This window comes from Symphalangus syndactylus, chromosome 8 (genome assembly GCF_028878055.3).
Source record: "Symphalangus syndactylus isolate Jambi chromosome 8, NHGRI_mSymSyn1-v2.1_pri, whole genome shotgun sequence".
NCBI classification, from domain to species: Eukaryota; Metazoa; Chordata; class Mammalia; order Primates; family Hylobatidae; genus Symphalangus; species Symphalangus syndactylus.
Window position 1 is genome coordinate 23,246,998 of NC_072430.2, and position 16,728 is coordinate 23,263,725.

At 53.0% G+C, this 16,728-nt stretch overlaps 1 protein-coding gene across 5 annotated transcripts in view; it reads left to right on the plus strand.

Annotated features, from left to right (window-relative positions):
• PRIMA1 (proline rich membrane anchor 1) overlaps nucleotides 1-16,728 on the plus strand; it is a 71,151-nt gene that overhangs the window by 41,392 nt on the left and 13,031 nt on the right. For all 5 annotated transcript variants that reach the window (XR_010122008.1, XM_063643988.1, XM_063643990.1 and 2 more), the window contains one exon: nucleotides 10,744-10,873. Coding sequence is in view for 4 of the 5 variants with exons in the window: in XM_063643988.1 (XP_063500058.1) it covers nucleotides 10,744-10,873 (130 nt within the window). In the remaining variant the exon portion in view is untranslated. The remainder of the gene's footprint in view (nucleotides 1-10,743; nucleotides 10,874-16,728) is intronic.

Below are 16,728 nucleotides of genomic sequence, written 5' to 3' on the forward strand. Positions count from 1 at the left end.
TCCCACACACTCATATACACACTCCCACACACTCATATACACACTCCCACACACTCATATACACTCCCACACACTCATATACACTCCCACACACTCATATACACACTCCCACACACTCATATACACTCCCACACACTCATATACACACTCCCACACACATATATACTCTCCCACACACTCATATACACTCCCACACACTCATATACACACTCATACACTCCCACACACTCATATACACTCCCACACACTCATATACACTCCCACACACTCATATACACTCCCACACACTCACACACTCATATACACTCCCACACACTCACACACTCATATACACTCCCACACACTCACACACTCATATACACTCCCACACACTCATATACACTCCCACACACTCATATACACTCCCACACACTCGCACTTCCACACACTCATATACACACTCATATACACTCCCACACACTCATATACACTCTCACACACTCATATACACTCACACACACTCGCACTTCCACACACGCCCCTCACACACTCATATACACACTCATACACTGTCACACACTCATGCACTCTCATGTACCCTGTCACACTCACTCTCACACACCCACACACATACTCCCATGCACTCACACACTCCCCCACTCACATTCTCACACACTCACTCTCCCACACTCTCACACACTCACACACTCCACCTCCTGCACACACTCCACCTCCTGCCTTGAAATCCTTCCCATGACTTCTCCCCCCAGATACGGCTCCACGCCACCGCTCCCTTTTGCAGCGAAACTCCAACCGCGAGCTGTGCATCCCCACCATTTCCATTCCCTCTCTCATTCTCTCTGACTCCCCAAATAGGGCTTCCTCCCTCCACTCCCGCCAAACCACTTTTCAGCGGCCAGCAGCAACTGCCACATGGCTCCATCCCATGGCTGGCTCCCAGCCCCGCTGTACTTGACCATCAGCTGCAGTAGACACAGTTGACCTCCCCTCCTCCTGGACGTCCCTTCCTGACGTGGCTGCAGGACCGGATGGCCTGGGCCGCCTTCCTCACTAGCCTCCCCTGTCACCCTCCTCTGCACCTCCTCATGTTGAGATGCCCCAGGGCCAGGCCTTGGCCCTCTTCTCCCCTCTGCCTACCCTCTCCCACTTGACAACCCCCTCCAGTCTCAGGGCTGGATGCTGACCACTGCCAAATGCCTGCCTCCAGCCCTCAATTCTGAATGCAGAGTCCGGCCCCAGCTGCTTTCTCACCGTCTCCCGTGGTGTGTGACAATTTCCGACTTCACACCTGACCTCCACACCCGTCCCAAAGCTGCACGGACTCAGTAATCTTCCCCATCAGTTGGTGACAGCTTCCTCCTCCCACAAGCGCAGCCCCAAACCCTCGGAGGCATCCTTAGCTCCTCTCTGTGTCTGCTGCCCACATCCACGTTTCCATGAAATCTACCTTGAAAGCATTTCCAGACTCTGACCTTTCCTCACCGCCTCTGCTGAGAACCCCTGCGTCTGAGCCCCGCCATCTTGCTGCTAGGTTATCAGCAGTATCCCCGCAGCCTCCCGCCCTTCCCCCATGCCACACACCCAGTTTCAACACAGAAGGACTGTGCTGACCTGTAGGTCAGAATTCACCACCCTCTCTTAAGTCCTCCCCATGGCCTCCTTATGGCATCCCCATGGCCCTATGTGGTCCCATCTCCTTCTAGTCTCCCCTCGCCACTCCCTCTCAGCCACACTGGCCTCCTTCCTGCTCCCCAGAACTGCCAGGCCCGCACTCACCTCAGGGCCTGCACTCCAGCCATTCCTTCCCCCAGATACCTGCATGATGAACCCCCTGCTGAATTCCAGTCTTTGCTCCAGTGTCTCCTCTGGAGACTGACCCTGACCACCCTGCGTCACACTGAGACCCCCCCCCCCACCCTGCACCCAGCACCCTCAGCCCCCATAAGCTGCTCAGCTTTGGAGTAAAGGACACAGCAGTGTGCAGGAGGAGAAGCCACCTCCTCTGCATCTCTCTTAAGAGCCGGGACACCATTCCCAGGAGCCCCCAGCCGACTTTTCCTCTCCTGTCCTTGCTGGAGCTCTAAGACCCCTAAACCAATTAGGGGCATAAGTACTGGAACAACCAGGCCTGGCTGCGACTCCTGAAAACTGACCTCCTAGGCTGAGCCCGCCTCTCCCAAAGCCTAGGCCCTCTGGAGGGTGGGGGATATAGGAGGGGAATCAGAGTTCTGCAGGGAGAAGGAGAAGGATGTGGGCGGCGGCGGAGGGGTGTCTGCTGCTGGTTCTCTGATCGTGTCTCTCATGTCGTCTTTGCACCAGCCCTGAGGAGGTGGTTCTGTTGCCTTCCCCTGACTTGTAGTGGAAGAAACTGAGATTAAATCCAACAGAGTCAATGACTTGCCCAAAGTCAGGATCTGGATTTTAACTTCTGGTACTTCTGACTCAAAGCCAGTGTGGATAACCACTGTGCTGAACTGGGCAGCTGATATGATACCCCAGGAAGGAGGGGCTGGCGGGGGGATGGGACAACCTTGATAACCCAGCAAGACCCAGCACAGGGCTGGAGTCAGGGAGAAAGTGGTGGAGAGGGGGTTGGAGGGAGCAGTCGCAGGATGTGGCCACTCAGAGGGCAGAGGGAATGCCCAGGTGGGGGCCTGAGCCAGGAGGAAGGCACTGCCCCAGCAGTATTGAGGAGCGTGGGGCAAGGAGGCCCCACTCCCTGTTGGATGCCTCCAGCACAGGGGGCCCACCAGGCTGGGGCTGGGGACCTGAAAGGCGCTGCACACACAAAGCAGTTGCAGAGAAGAGGTTGAGGGCAGAGAGGATGTTTTCAGGGCCACTTGTATAGCAGCGAGGGTGGGACCCGGGGCTCTGACAACTCTCCCCATGAAGCTCAGCAAAGAGTCCAGCCTGGCCCACCCTTGTGGCTTGGGCTGCTCTGGAGCCCTGAGACTGTCCTGGTGGCACATTCAGGTCTGACTTCCTGCCAAACCACCACCACAGGCTGACCAAGGCGTTATGCATATCCACAGGCCCACTGTTCCTGTCAGTGGTGGGTGAGGGCGGGACGTGCTCAGTGCTGCCAGCCACTGAAGCCCAGCTTCCTGGGGCAGGAAGGGGCATGGTTGGCATGCAGGAGGCAGTATGAGGGAGGTGGGCAAGAGACAGACTGCCCCAAAACAGGCCAAGCCAAAATCACTCCCCTGGGACACTCCCCTCCCACCCCTGCCCCGGGCTACAGGTTGCAGGGCAAGAGTCCCATTTAGGCTACAGTGCCCACAAACTGTTTCCCTCCTGCACAGTAGAGAAGGGTGTGTCCCTTAGTTTTGGAAAAGGCAGGCCACTGAGGCACCCCCAGGAGTTCTGTGCCCCAGGGAGGCTAGATGCGCCTCCCTGGCTTTCTGTTAAGCATGAGTCAGGCACAGGTGCCCCTCACCTGTGATTATGGGCAGCCAGGAGCTTCCTGCTGTAGGAATCTGTGAGTGGAGGGAGGAACTGGGGAGACTTATGAAACAGGGGGTCTCCATGCTAAACCCAGAAGCCTTAGCCAAATTCCCACTGACAGAGAAGGGGTGGGGGGCCCCTGAATTGTAGGCGCACAAGGGCACTGTGTTCATCCAGTCACACCCCAAAGGAGATTTCTCATTTCTCTGTAGAAATAGGGGCTCGTGGCAGAGGTTGGCCAAGGCACCGAGGTCTGATTTTGCATTTGTAGTTTTCAAGTGCAGGCCCACGTGCTCTGGTGCCTTCGGGGTGAGGAGTGAGTGAGCAGCCCCGCACCCAGGCCGGCTCTCCAGACCTCCCCCAGCCGCCATAGGAGGTGGACGCCCTGGCACAGACCTCCCCAAGGGCACCCTGTGCCCAGGAATGGAGAGCAGTGGCCTGAGAGGCGGCCCCTTGTGTCCCTGAGACAATGGGACCCTGTGTGGGGGCAGGCGCCACGGAAGAGTGGCCGGCCCCGCCCCCACGCCACTCCTTCCTCAGCGGCCTTGGGGCTGGGGGCCCTGAGGCAGGGAAAGTGTGGTCAGCGCAGAAGAGACCTCTGAGAAACCGCGTCCTTTGTGGTGCTTTGGGGGCAGCTCATAAATGAGGCTGAGAGACCAGAGGACCTGGGTCTGGTCCCTGTGTGGCCTTGGGCAGGCTCCTCCCCTTTCTGAGCCTCAGTTTCTGCCTCTGTCCAAAGGGTCTACAAAACAGATTCTGCATCACACACATCTTTAGCAAAGCTCCGGCCCCCACACTGTCCTTGTGAGACAGACAAAACCTGCGGGGGCTTCAGCAAGCTGGCTGACCAGGGCCGAAGAGGACACACGTTCCTAAGTGCTTTTCAGCATCCCGCCCCCTTTCAGCGCGCGCCGAGTCCCGTGCATTTGCACTTCTCCGTGACATTCTGGACAGTTTCCTCAAGACCCTTTGGTGGGCGGGAGGGAGCGGTGCCAAAGGGGACCCCTGCACACGCTGAGGACCAGCGGTGCCATGAGACTTTCCCTGGAGCAGGGCTGTGACTCCTTTCACCTCTGCTCCCCATGGCCGAGTCACCAGGCCCACACTCGTTTTAAGACAGAGAAACAACTCCCAGCCCAGGTGCTTCTGCCTTTGGTTTCCCACAGCAAAGGCTGAACTTATCCTCAGAGGCTTGGGGAGCACATTCACTGATGTTGGCTCCTTGAGGGAGATGGAGGTTGATCTCTACGGCGCAGGGGGGCCTTAGACAAGTGGCACTAGACTGCGTTGTCAGCGGTTGTGACCCACCTGATGGGCCCGGAGCCGGGCTGCTCAGGAAGCCAGAAGCAGAGAGAGCAACTGCAGTGACAGCTCCCACCTGACTACAGTCAAGGCCAGTGACGAGCCAGGCCCTTTCAGCTCCTGGGGAACAGTCAGGAAGCCGCTCAGGCAGCCCAGGGCTTGAGTCCTAAAGATTGGATGGTTAGGAGAGCCATCTAACGATGCCTCTGAGGCCCAGAGACCCCCAGCATGCCCATGGTGTCACCAGCAGTGTCTGGTACTCAGGCTGCGCCCCAGAACCAGGAAGCCATGGGGGCGAGTGGGCTGCCACTCACAGGGTCAAGAGGCCCAGCAGTGGATAAAGCCTCCATCTCACGGTGCAGAAGCAATTTTAAAACCAAGAACATGGCTCTCACTCCCCTCTTCTGGACTCAGGCGGCATTCCTATTTAAAGATAGCTTGCAAAACTGAGATTGTTTCCAACCTACTTGCTATCTGTTTGATTCATTCATCCCTGGCTCTGTTCCCTCCTGTCAGTCCAGCACCTCCTGTGTGCAGCTTCTCTCCAACAGCTGGCTCTGACGGGGACAGCTGTTTGCCCGGGTCATACATTAGTATGTATTGAGTTAGTTGTGAGTACTGTCGCAAGGCCCCTGGCTGTGCGGCCTCAGTTTCTCCACTTCTGAAAGGGGACTATAACTGACCTATGCGCTATTGTGCCTAGTAGTGCCTTGAAGTCTTTGCTACTCCTGGTACCCACCAAAATGCTGCCTCCATCATCTCCTTTGATAGTCACAAAAACCCTATGAGGACGATAGGGGAGGCATTTGCCACCAAGAGTACCTGGAGGGCTTGTCTGACCTCACACAATTCCTTCATGCATTGGACCTTGAGTGGGTGACAATCCCACCTCCCCCACCCTGCGCAAGGGAATTTTTTGGTCTCCTTAGCCTCCCTGGACCCCATACAGGTGGGCACATCCAAAGCTGCCCACCCCACCTGCTGCTTCTGCAAACATCCATGGGACCTCTCTTTTCTATTTATTTCACAGCACTTGCCACGATGTGCCATTATATATTTATTGGTGTATTTGCTTACCACTGGCTTCTTCTACTGTTCTCAAAGTTCCCCTGGGGAGAGACCTCATCTGTCTTGTTCACTCTCTGGACTCTCAGCTGAATCTCTCCAACTTATGGAGCTGGCCAGGCCCTGCGGATTCTGCCTTCCTGCACTACTGTTTTGGAAACTCTCTCAAGGCAGTGAGCTGGGCCTATGGTAGGACTCACCTCATTTGTTTCATCGTCTCTTGGGAATCAGTGTCTTTGGTTGCCTCTTTTAAAAACCAGTGTTTCAACTCTTTGGTATGGTTTTTGGATGTTTCAGACAGGAGGGCAGATCTGGCCCCTGTTACTCCATCTTGGCTGGAAACAGAAGTCCAAAGCTTTTAACTATGCATCTCATAATGAGAAGACAGCTGCTCCTCTGATGAAGCAAAACTGAGCCTGGGCAGCTTGCAATTGCTCTCTCTGGTTGCCAGCTTCATCATCTTTACAGGCGTCAGGAGTGTTAAATGAAGACAGCGGACGAAGCCTCACTGAGCCCCGGGGAAGACAAGGTGTTACGACCCCTGGGATGTCAAGACAGCTCCTGCCTTTCTGTTGTGTTTGCAGAATCTTGGCTGGGAGGTAGAGGGGGTGACAGAGGAGGCAGAGAGCCCAGGTGGTCTCAGTCCTGGAACTTGGCACTCTCTGTCTCAGCCTCCCTGTCTGACCACCTGTCTCTCACAAGGCATCACCCGCACCCCTGAAATAACCTTCACCTTCTGTATTAGCAATTCATGCATGCCTCTTTCCCCAGAGACTCCTGAGCAAGATGATCAGGTCTTAGCTTTGTAATTAATAATTCATGGGGCGGCTGGCGCCAGCTCTGGTAAAGGCACCGTTTATGTCTGATTTATCTTTGTACTCCCAGATCCCAGCACAGTGTCAGGCACCGAGGGTGCTCAGTTTGCTGGATAAACAGATGACTGAAGGAGCACCTTCATGATGCTATCTTCTCGAATATGAACCATCAATCTGTGCACATGTAAGCTGTCTTAGCACCTCCAGAAAGAGGTGCTGGCCACACCCCATGGGAGGGAAGTCCAGGCAGGGATAGACCCAGCTGTAGCCCAAAGATCAGGGTCCCAACCCTGGCCCTTGGGAAAGTTGCTTCTTGATCCTGGGACTCCATATTGTATTCTCTTTTCTGAAATAACACCTCCTAGACTTCCTCTAGCTCCAACATTCTCTAATTGACTCAAGCAAGGATAAATAAGGATGCATTCTTTGAACACAACAGCTGGTTTTCTGAGCAAAATCCAAGATGTATGCCTCCACTAGGTTTCACAAAATGCCTCCCTCATTTCATCACCATTAGCGTTTTTGCCTCGGGTAGTTTTCTCATACACGTGCGGTGATGAGTGTTCTTGCAGAGTATTAGAGGGGACCCTGTGCTCCAGCCCACTGAGCCATGGGCTCACTGCTTTCAGTATCAGTTATGTTTGAAAAGGAATAGCAAAAGAAAATTCCCACCTAACTAACAGAGAATGTAAAGAAGAGAGGCACTGTGAAATTTAGTGCCAAATTCCCTATGAGGCTTATAATCAATCAAGTTGATGAAATTTCTCAACAGGGGCCCTGTTGGTATTTTTCAAGGGACAATTCTGCCTTGTGTGAGAGTATCCAGTTCATTGTTACTAACATCCATACTGCTGGGATCACACATTGCGACAACCAAAGACAGCACCCACTCCGATATTTCCCAGTGCTTACTGGAGGGGGTGCAGCAGCCCCTGGCTGAGACCACACACTGGACACTGGTAGATCTGTCCCCAGCCACAGGAGTGTCGGTGCGACTGTGGTCCTGGACCATTGGTGGCAGGCATGGCCCTGGGGTCTCTCCCAGAGGTGTCACAGCCTGAAGTAGAGCCATGGAAACCAAAATTGCTTCCCTTTGTGGTGAAAATGAGGAGGTAGACCTTTGAGGCTTAGGGGTGCAGTGTAGACAGAACAGCCTTGGATGATCTGGCTATATTTCTGACTCTCCAGCAGTGACTTCTGACTTCCCAGAGTGTAGGGAAGGTGGGGGCATCACCCCAGGAAGACACAGCCAAGTCAGGGATACCCCAAAGTGAGGAATTGGAGGGAAGGATTTTTTGTTTGATATTTCACCAAGAAAGCCTTGAACAAGTTCATCATGGGGAAAATGAGAATCCCCCTGGGTCTCCTTTTTCTTATCTTAGAGTTCATTCCTATTTCAATGCTATATTCTGTATCTTTTCAGTGTTGAGGTTTCTAAAGGCCTGGTCCTGCCCTAGCTGAGAGGCCCAGTGGCATCCTCCTATCAGCCATCTCTCAAGAAGCATTTCTTTCTTTTTATTTTATTTTATTTTATTTTATTCTATTTTATTTATTGATTTCTTTTTTTAGCTGGAGTCTCGCTTTGTCACCCAGGCTGGAGTGCAATGGCACGATCTTAGCTCACTGCAACCTCCACCTCCTGGTTCAAGCGATTCTTCTGCCTCAGCCTCCCGAGTAGCTGGGATTACAGGTGCCTGCCACCACGCCCAGATAATTTTTGTATTTTTAGTAGAGACGGGGTTTCACTATGTTGGTCGGGCTGGTCTCAAACTCCTGACCTCAGGTGATCCACCTTCCTCGGCCTCCCAAAGTGCTGGGATTACAGGCATGAACCACCATCAGGAAGCATTTCTGATTCGACTTGGTCTCTGTGACACCTGAGGCTCACTCCTGGGCACCTTGCATTTGTTAGTGGGGTTTCGGCGCTGGTTCACTGGGAAGCACATAGTGGCTCCCCGGATCTCCTAATCCAGCTGCAACAAATCAGTAACCACTCCCTTCTTCCCATCTTCTTTCTTCTTTCCACCTTTCTTCATGCTGCACAGAATGTACAAAGGTACAAGCATTCAGGAAAAACAGCTTGGCATGTCCTTCTAAAGTTTATCATACACACACCACACAACCCAGCAGTTCCACTCCTACATATTTATCCAAGAGAAATAGGAAAATGTGTCTGTACAAAGACTTGAACACAAATGCTTATAGCAGTTCTATTCAACATAGTCAGAACTGGAAACAACCTAGGTGTTGGTCATCAGGTGAATGGATAAACAAATTGTGGCCAGGCGCGGTGGCTCACGCCTGTAATCCCAGCACTTTGGGAGACCAAGGTGGGCAGATCACCTGAGGTCGGGAGTTCGAGACCAGCCTGACCAACATGGAGAAACCCCATCTCTACTAAAAATGCAAAATTAGCTGGGCATGGTGGCGCCCATCTGTAATCCCAGCTACTTGGGAGGCTGAGGAAAGAGAATCGCTTGAACCCAGGAGGCAGAGGTTGCGGTGAGCTGAGATCGTGCCACTGCACTCCAGCCTGGGCAATAAGAGCGAAACTCAGTCTCAAAAAAAAAAAAAAAAGAAAAGAAAAAAACAACAAATTGTGATATGTTCATATAAAGAAATACTCTTCAGCAATAAAGGAAGGAGCTGCTGAAATACACAGTAACATGGATGAATCTCAAAAACACTGTGCTAAATAAAGGAACAAAAAAAATACACACTGCATGATTCCACGTATGTGAATGTCAAAACCAAGCAAATCTAATCGGTGATTTTAGAAATCAGAATAGCGGTTGCCCCCAGGGTGGGATTGATTAGAAAGAGGCACAGGGACACTTTCTGGGCTGTTGGAAATATTTATGTCATGCTGGAGGTGTGGCTTCCACTGGTGCATGCATTTGTCAAAGCTCACAGGATGGTACTTTTAAGATGGGGGGGGTGCATTTCACTAGATGTAAATTACACTTTGATAAAAATCATAAGAATGAAGCCATCCATATTACCCTTTGGGAAGTCATCTCCTGGTTCCGCACTTACTGTCACACCCCTCAAAGTATCTATTATAGAGTGGACACCAAGTCTGGGGTGTATTTCTGATTCTTTTGCATATATTAATGTCTTGGAGACCTGTCCAAAGTTAATACTGTCTCTCTGTCCATCCATCCATCCATCCATCCCTTCCTTCCTCCCTCATCATCCCCCTTCCTCTTTTTTTCTCTTTTCCCTCTCACTTCCTTTCTCCCTCCCATTCCTTTTGCAATTCTGGGCACTCCTTTTCAGTTGTGTCTGAGTCATCCCAGAAGCCCTGGGATGAGGCTGTGTGATGTCTGCTTTTCTCAGAGGAAAGTGAACCGGCCTCACTGACACAAGTCCTTCAGGTCCACCCCAAGACAGCCTGTGCCAAGGGAGGGAGGACAGGTTCACCCAAGGACTCCATGGATTGAGTAACTAAGAGAGGGCCCTGTAGCACCAGTGTCCGGTGCCTTGTCAATGACACTTTTCCAAATTTTGACCACCTCCGTGCAAACTGAGACAGCGGCAAATACCCACCCCACGGGCTGAATCCAAGAAGAGAGAACGTCTGCATCTTGCAAGAAATTAGCTTAAGAAATGGACATTGGCAGTCCTCCCTTTCTTTCCTTCGTCCCTCAGCACCCCCTGTGAGCCCCGCTCCTCACCCCCGCCTGCAGAGGAACCAGATTTAGTGCCTCAGCTGAGAGAATGAGACGCTCTGTTATTTTTCATGGGAAATTAGGCCTGACCCTGCTGTCAGTTAGCTCATGCCGAGGGAGGATGGATGGCCTGGGGCGTGGTGCTTAGCCCCTGCTCTGAGCACGCCGGGGCAGGGATGGAGGCGCTCAGAGGCCAGCCTGGCTGGGGGCCAGCCATGATGTCACCTGCCACAGGGTGGGGGCAGGGATGGCAGGAAAGGTCAGGGAGCCTTCATCCAGGTGATGGATGCCAGTGGCCTCCCCGTGCCTCTGTTGGTGTCACCCATAATGGTCCCACCAGTGACCTCCCCACACCTCTGTTGGTGTCACCCATGATGGTCCCACCTCTGTCACTGGCCATGACCAACTCATCCAGGTGACACTCAGGCTGCTCCTGTCTTTTTCAGCTCCCAACTCTACCTCTTGCCCCACTGAGGAAAGCTGGTGGTCAGGGCTGGTGATCATCATTGCTGTGTGCTGTGCCTCCCTGGTGTTTCTGACCGTGCTTGTCATCATTTGCTACAAAGCCATAAAAAGGTGAGTGCTCACCCACTGCACCCAGCTCCAAGCCGAAGGGAACCCCAGCTGGGCTTGGGGCTCCTACACACATCCCGTATCATTATTTTAAATTATAAAAGTTGTTAAGCATATAAGAAGCAGAAAGAATATACAGTGACCTTCCATCTACCCTTACCCCGATTCAACAGTTCATCGAGATCTTGATAAATTTGCTGTATCTATTTTATTTTTCCTTTGATCTTTTTCATTGCTGAAATATTTTAAAGTTGATCTCAGAAATAATTTCTCTGTCACTTTAGAGAGTTTGATTCCACAAGCAATTGATTAGCACCAATTGTATGTCAGGCCCAGTGCAACGTGAAAAATACAAAAACGTTGCAAAACCCCGAAGAGGCATAGGAGTTGTTAACGATATAATATTTCAAAGGAAGTTTTTTAAACATTTCCCGACTCCCAAAAGTAGAGGGCCCACATTAAGAACATTCCTAAAATCTAAAATATGTAAGTTTACTCTTTAAGTTCGTTGTTCTATGTGATTTCACTTAAGTAATTCAAAAGCAGGAAGTAAAATATCAAGGTAAAAGCCTTAAAACAAGTCAGGCACACAGGATGGGGGGGCCACAGAAAGCCAAGAGACCAGGAGCGTCCTGGTAACCCGGCACAGGAGGGAGGACACCTGGCGGCAGAGACTGGGCATGGCGGCTCCACGCAGGACAGGCCATGCCCTGGGGATCTGCCACCCAGCCGGGAACCCAGACTCAGAGCCCCGTCTGCCCAAAATGCACATGCTGCGGGGCAGTCTCCAAAAACACTGATAAATAACACAGGCATAACTATAATCAGCAATACCTCAGCCGGGTGCTGGGTTCTTCTCCTCACCAACGTTCTCTTAGTTCATCTCCACCTACATTTTCCCAATCAGCTCCATTTTGCAGAGGAGGTTGAGGTTCTAAGGAGTTAGAGAGCTGCCTGGGGTGGCGCAACTGGTGAGCAATGGAGTCAGTAATTGAACCCAGAACAAAAAGACTCCGAAGCCCAGCCCTGACTACACACCGTGTTTCAGGGCTATTGACGAGTTCGACTCCAGTGTTGGGCTAAGAACAGACCTCGGTATTCCTGCCTGACCTCCCTCAGGGATGCGGGAGAGGGGATACTCGGGGTTTGGTGAGGCCTGTCTGTGCTTCTTTGAGACCAGAAGGACATACAGACAGAAAGGCCCAATGCTCTAAGACCCTGTAACTCTGGGTAGGGGCCTAGTCTTGAAAACCAAGGTAGGGCCAGGCGCGGTGGCTCACGCCTGTAATCCCAGCATTTTGGGAGGCGGAGGCGGGGTCGGGTGGATCACCTGAGGTCAGGAGATTGAGACCAGCCTGACCAACATGGTGAAACCCCGTCTCTACTAAAAATACAAAAATTAGCAGGTCATGGTGGCACAGGCCTATAATCCCAGCTACTCGGGAGGCTGAGGCAGGAGAATCTCTTGAACCCGGGAGGCGGAGGTTGCAGTGAGCTGAGAGCGCACCACTGCACTCCAGACTGGGCGACAGAGGGAGACTCCATCTCGAAAAAAAAAAAAAAAAAAAGGAAGAAAGAAAACCAAGGTGGATGGTTGGAGTCTCCCAGGGGACATAGCTAATCCAATTCCCACGTGTTTTGTAGGCGCCTCCTTTGTGCCAGGCTTGGTGGGCATGCAAACAGGTAAGACCCAGGCTATGCCCACAGGCTGCTCCATGAGGCTGTGGGAGGTTTGCTGGTAGCCCGCTGTGGCTGCCTGGAGGAGTCACGGTGCATTCTGATCTGGACCATAAAGCATCTGAGCTGAAGGCCTCCTGGAATGGGAGGAGGGTTTTAAGTAGCAGAGCAGAGGAGGCATTCTAAGTCAAGGCACCTATGAGGGGAGCAACCGGACACCAGGAAGCCCCCGCGACGCAAGAGATGAGGCTGGAGGAGCCGTGAGCCTGACTGGGGAGGCCTTTGTCACCAGGCTGAGTGGTGACTCAGACACTAGGAAGTACTGAAGATTAGCTTCAGTAGCTACTTTTTGGGGGAAGAGTGTGCACCACCAGGCCATGGCTGCCAGTCTCCTTGCAGACACGCCCCACTTCCCCTGGGAGAGGCTCAACATGAATAATCTGTTTAATATAAACTCATGTTCTTACAAAAGACACCTGAGCCACTTCTGCCTCCCTCCCTGCCCCAAACCTCCCCTGAAGAAATGTGCTACCTGCTTCTACCGGAGGAGGAAGAGAGAACAAACTCACTTTAATAGCTCACTAGGGCAGTGCAGCTCAGCGGTAGCCTGCTGGGCTTTGTCTCGGCTGGGCTGGGGGGCTCCCAGGAAGGGTGTGAGGGGCGTCATCTCAGAGCAGCTATAGAGGGGTCTCCTGTCTGTCCGCTTCCACCCTCTCTGAGCTCTTGGCTCCTGGGTCTCTTAGCACCCTGGAAAAAACAGAACTCATGCCAGATGGCTCAGTGGACCAGCCTTCAGATAGTGGGCTTCTTCCAGGGGCATCAGCGGGGCTCCACCAGGGCATGGGCGGGGATCCTCTGGGGTGTGGGCGGGGCTTCTTCCAGGGGTGTGGGCGGGTTTTTTTGCAGGGGTGTGGGTGGTGCTCCTCTGGGGCATGGACGGGGCTTCTTGTAGCGGGTGGCGAGGATTATTCCAGCGCTTTGGGTAGGCCCAGAGAGCAAGTGGGGCAGGTGAGGCACTCAGGGACTTGCAGAGTGGGAGCGGTTAGCACCTCTAGGAAGACAGGCAAGCCGGAAACTAGTGCCGTGGGAACCTCGTGAGAGACTCGCACTCAGGAGGAAGGCCGCCTAGCAGGAGCTGCGGTTGGAACTGTCAAAGAAGCAGCCCCAAAACAGGCAGGAAGGGAGAAGAAATGCTCCCAGCAGCTCTCCATGCTTAGGTTTCCCGTGGGCGCCTCCCGCTGGCCAAACCCAAGAAGCAGGGGAATCAGGACACACAGTCAATAAGGTCGGCCTCCCGGGGGCACAGGGCGGAAAGCCCGTGAAGCAGGCAGTTGGGGTGTAAGCCGACGCTCTGCTGCGCAGCCCCTTTGCTGCCCTGCACCAGGCTCTGCATCCATCTGCGGATCAAGACCTGGGGACACCGAGGAACAGGACCCAGCCCTTTGACCTCGAGGTCTTCATAATCCAGAGAGAGCATCCCTGGTGCAGCAGACAGATATTTAATGACAAGAGGGGACCGTGTTCATTGCGGGTGAAGGCAGCAATAGAGCCCAATGTTGCCAAAACCCACCTAGAAGGAGGCTGGGGAGGGCGGCCTAACCCGTTGGTGGAGAGAGAAGGAGGCAGCAGAAGCTGCAACCCTGCCTACAGAGCAAAGTGCTCCCCACTGCCCCCAGGCGCTGACCTCAGCTGGGGCTGTAAGAGATAGCATCCTCACTCAGGCCAGCTGCCTGTCCACATTCCTCTCCAGCGAAGTGGAGGATTTCTTGCTCACGGCCAATTGTTTTTGGTCAATAATTCATCTGAAATATGACTTTTCTCTCAGGAAACAAAAGTATCTCATGTCACTACAAAACCATTAAAAGGAAAATTTAGTGATAAACCCTACTCTTTTTTTTTTTTTTTTAACTCTGATAGCCTCGAGTCCTAGGGATTTCCAAGAGATCTTTGTAAACGGCCCCAACACAGCCTTTCAGAGCCGGGTTGCTGAGAGGCTGTTTCTAGAATCGCGTAGGTCAGGGAGGAGGTGACTCTGGAGATGCCTTGGCACCTGGGGGTGTCAGCTGCCAGGACACGGGCCTCGGCAGGGACGGGCGGACACCGAGGGCCGAGTTGCAGTTGTGGAAGGCGCACCCCTCAGGGCCCTCACATCTGTGTCCGAGGCCTGGCTGAAAGGGGGCTGGACCGTGGCAGGAGGAAGAGTCTCACTAGCATTTGCTAGACGCAGATTAGGTGAATTAACACTTCCTCCTGTGACTCAGCAAACCTTCACCAAGTCCCACCTGTGCACTGGGTAGACCGTGCTCAGGGAGCTTCCAGGCTGGGGGAGTTCAGAGGAGGGACACCTTGCCCAGACCTGATAGCCAGGCGGGGTGGGGAGGTTTCTCAAAGAGGTACATTACCCAGGCCAGGGGACTGGGCGGGGAGGATGTTACCTGAATTTGCATGAGCACAAGCAGTGGCCCCCAAGTCAGCTGTCGATGACCCCAAACTCCAGAGGGGGTTCCCAGCCACAGGGAGCCCATGCAACATGCATTTTGGTGGCTTCATTGCCCCGCGCTTGTTGTAAACAAGCCTTTTTATCTACAGCTGCATGGAGAGCAGGCCCCAGAGCCCTTGGGTGCTGGGTACCCCCATGCCTGGCACCAGGGTGTCCTCCCACCCCTAGGCCTGATGGGAACGTGTTTCTGACAGCAGGACAGCCTGATTTGTTAAAAGAGCCCAGAACGGGGAGTCAAGCCCCCAGGCCTATTCCCTTCCCAGCCCCAGCCCAGCCGGGCTCAGCTGGGCTCAGCAGGTATCACTTCCTTCTGTGGCCTCTGTTTTCCCTCTCTGAAATGACAATCTCCAAGCAGACTTTTGTGTCCCCATCCTGGATCGCAGGGGACCATCGCCACTCAGGCATTCAGCCACTTGGACGTATAAATGCTGATCACTCTGCCCGCCAGGGCCAGGCCAGGTGCCAGGACCAGGTGCCAGGCACTGGGCCACAGGAGTGGGCACCACCGGCACAGTCCCTGCCCATGCTGCACATACCTTTTCGGGGGAAGAAGTGGGCATCAATCAGACCAGACTGCCCCCAAATCACAGTCAGAGGAGAGGCAGAAGAGCAGAGACAACACGAGTGTCCATCCAGGGCAGGAGACAAACTTAAAACAAGCAATGACCACAGAGAGTCATCAACATAAAGCTCCAAGGGGTAAGGCACCCGCTGCCCAGGTAGACCTCAGATCCCAGCTGGGGGAGCCCCACAGGCCTGTGCACTCGCAGGGATGAGGCTGTTTTCCCGGGGTGGCATTTACAGCTTCTCTGACAGCCACACCCTTCAACTCAGAGAAGAGCTCCTGTGTTGAGGGGAGATGATGCCCACCCCCTCCCTGGAGACACGCCCACGCCGGCACAGGAAGAACACCTTGCCTCCATTGGCCATCTGTGGCGTGGGTCTGTTGAAGCCACTGGACAGCCATTTCCCTCTCACAGGTATAATTGGCAGAAAGACCAATACGTGGTTTCAGGACGGTTTGGCTGACCCTGCAGACGTTACTTGCTGACCTTAAGCAAGCGTGCTGCTTCCTGGACGTGGGCTTGAGTGTGCGTGATTGTTCCTAAGCACCACTTATTGCCGGGCTCTGGCCCTCATCAGCTGTTTGTGGTTGAGCCGCTTTCAGTAGAACGAGCACTTTTGAATGCTCAAGTCTTCTTGATGGTGCCTTAGAAAACCCATTGACTGGCACAGAACTGTTCAGTGTTGATCCATTTATTGAGCACCTACTGTGTGCTGGGGAGTAAGCACAAGGGATGCAGAAGAAACAAGACAGTCCCTGTTCTCCTCCTGCTGGAAGAGGCAGATTAAGCACACACACCAGCAAATTAATAAATGAGGTGATCTTAAGGACTATGAAGAGAAAAAAAATACAGGGTAACGGGGAAGAGAAGGAGAAAGGAATGAAGGCTGCGTCCTCTCCAAAGAGTCGGGCATGTTGTGCATGCCTTTTGAGACAGCTTAATGATTAGAAAGTATGGCTAGAGCATTGCACATTTATTACCTCCTTTTAATTTAGTTTTAATTTTTCTCAAAGGAATACATATACATACTATCGTTTAAAATGTCAAATGTGCTCCCAAGGCTCTTAAGAAAGACAGCATCCCCCTGTCTTTTCCCCCGAGTCTCATTCTTGAGA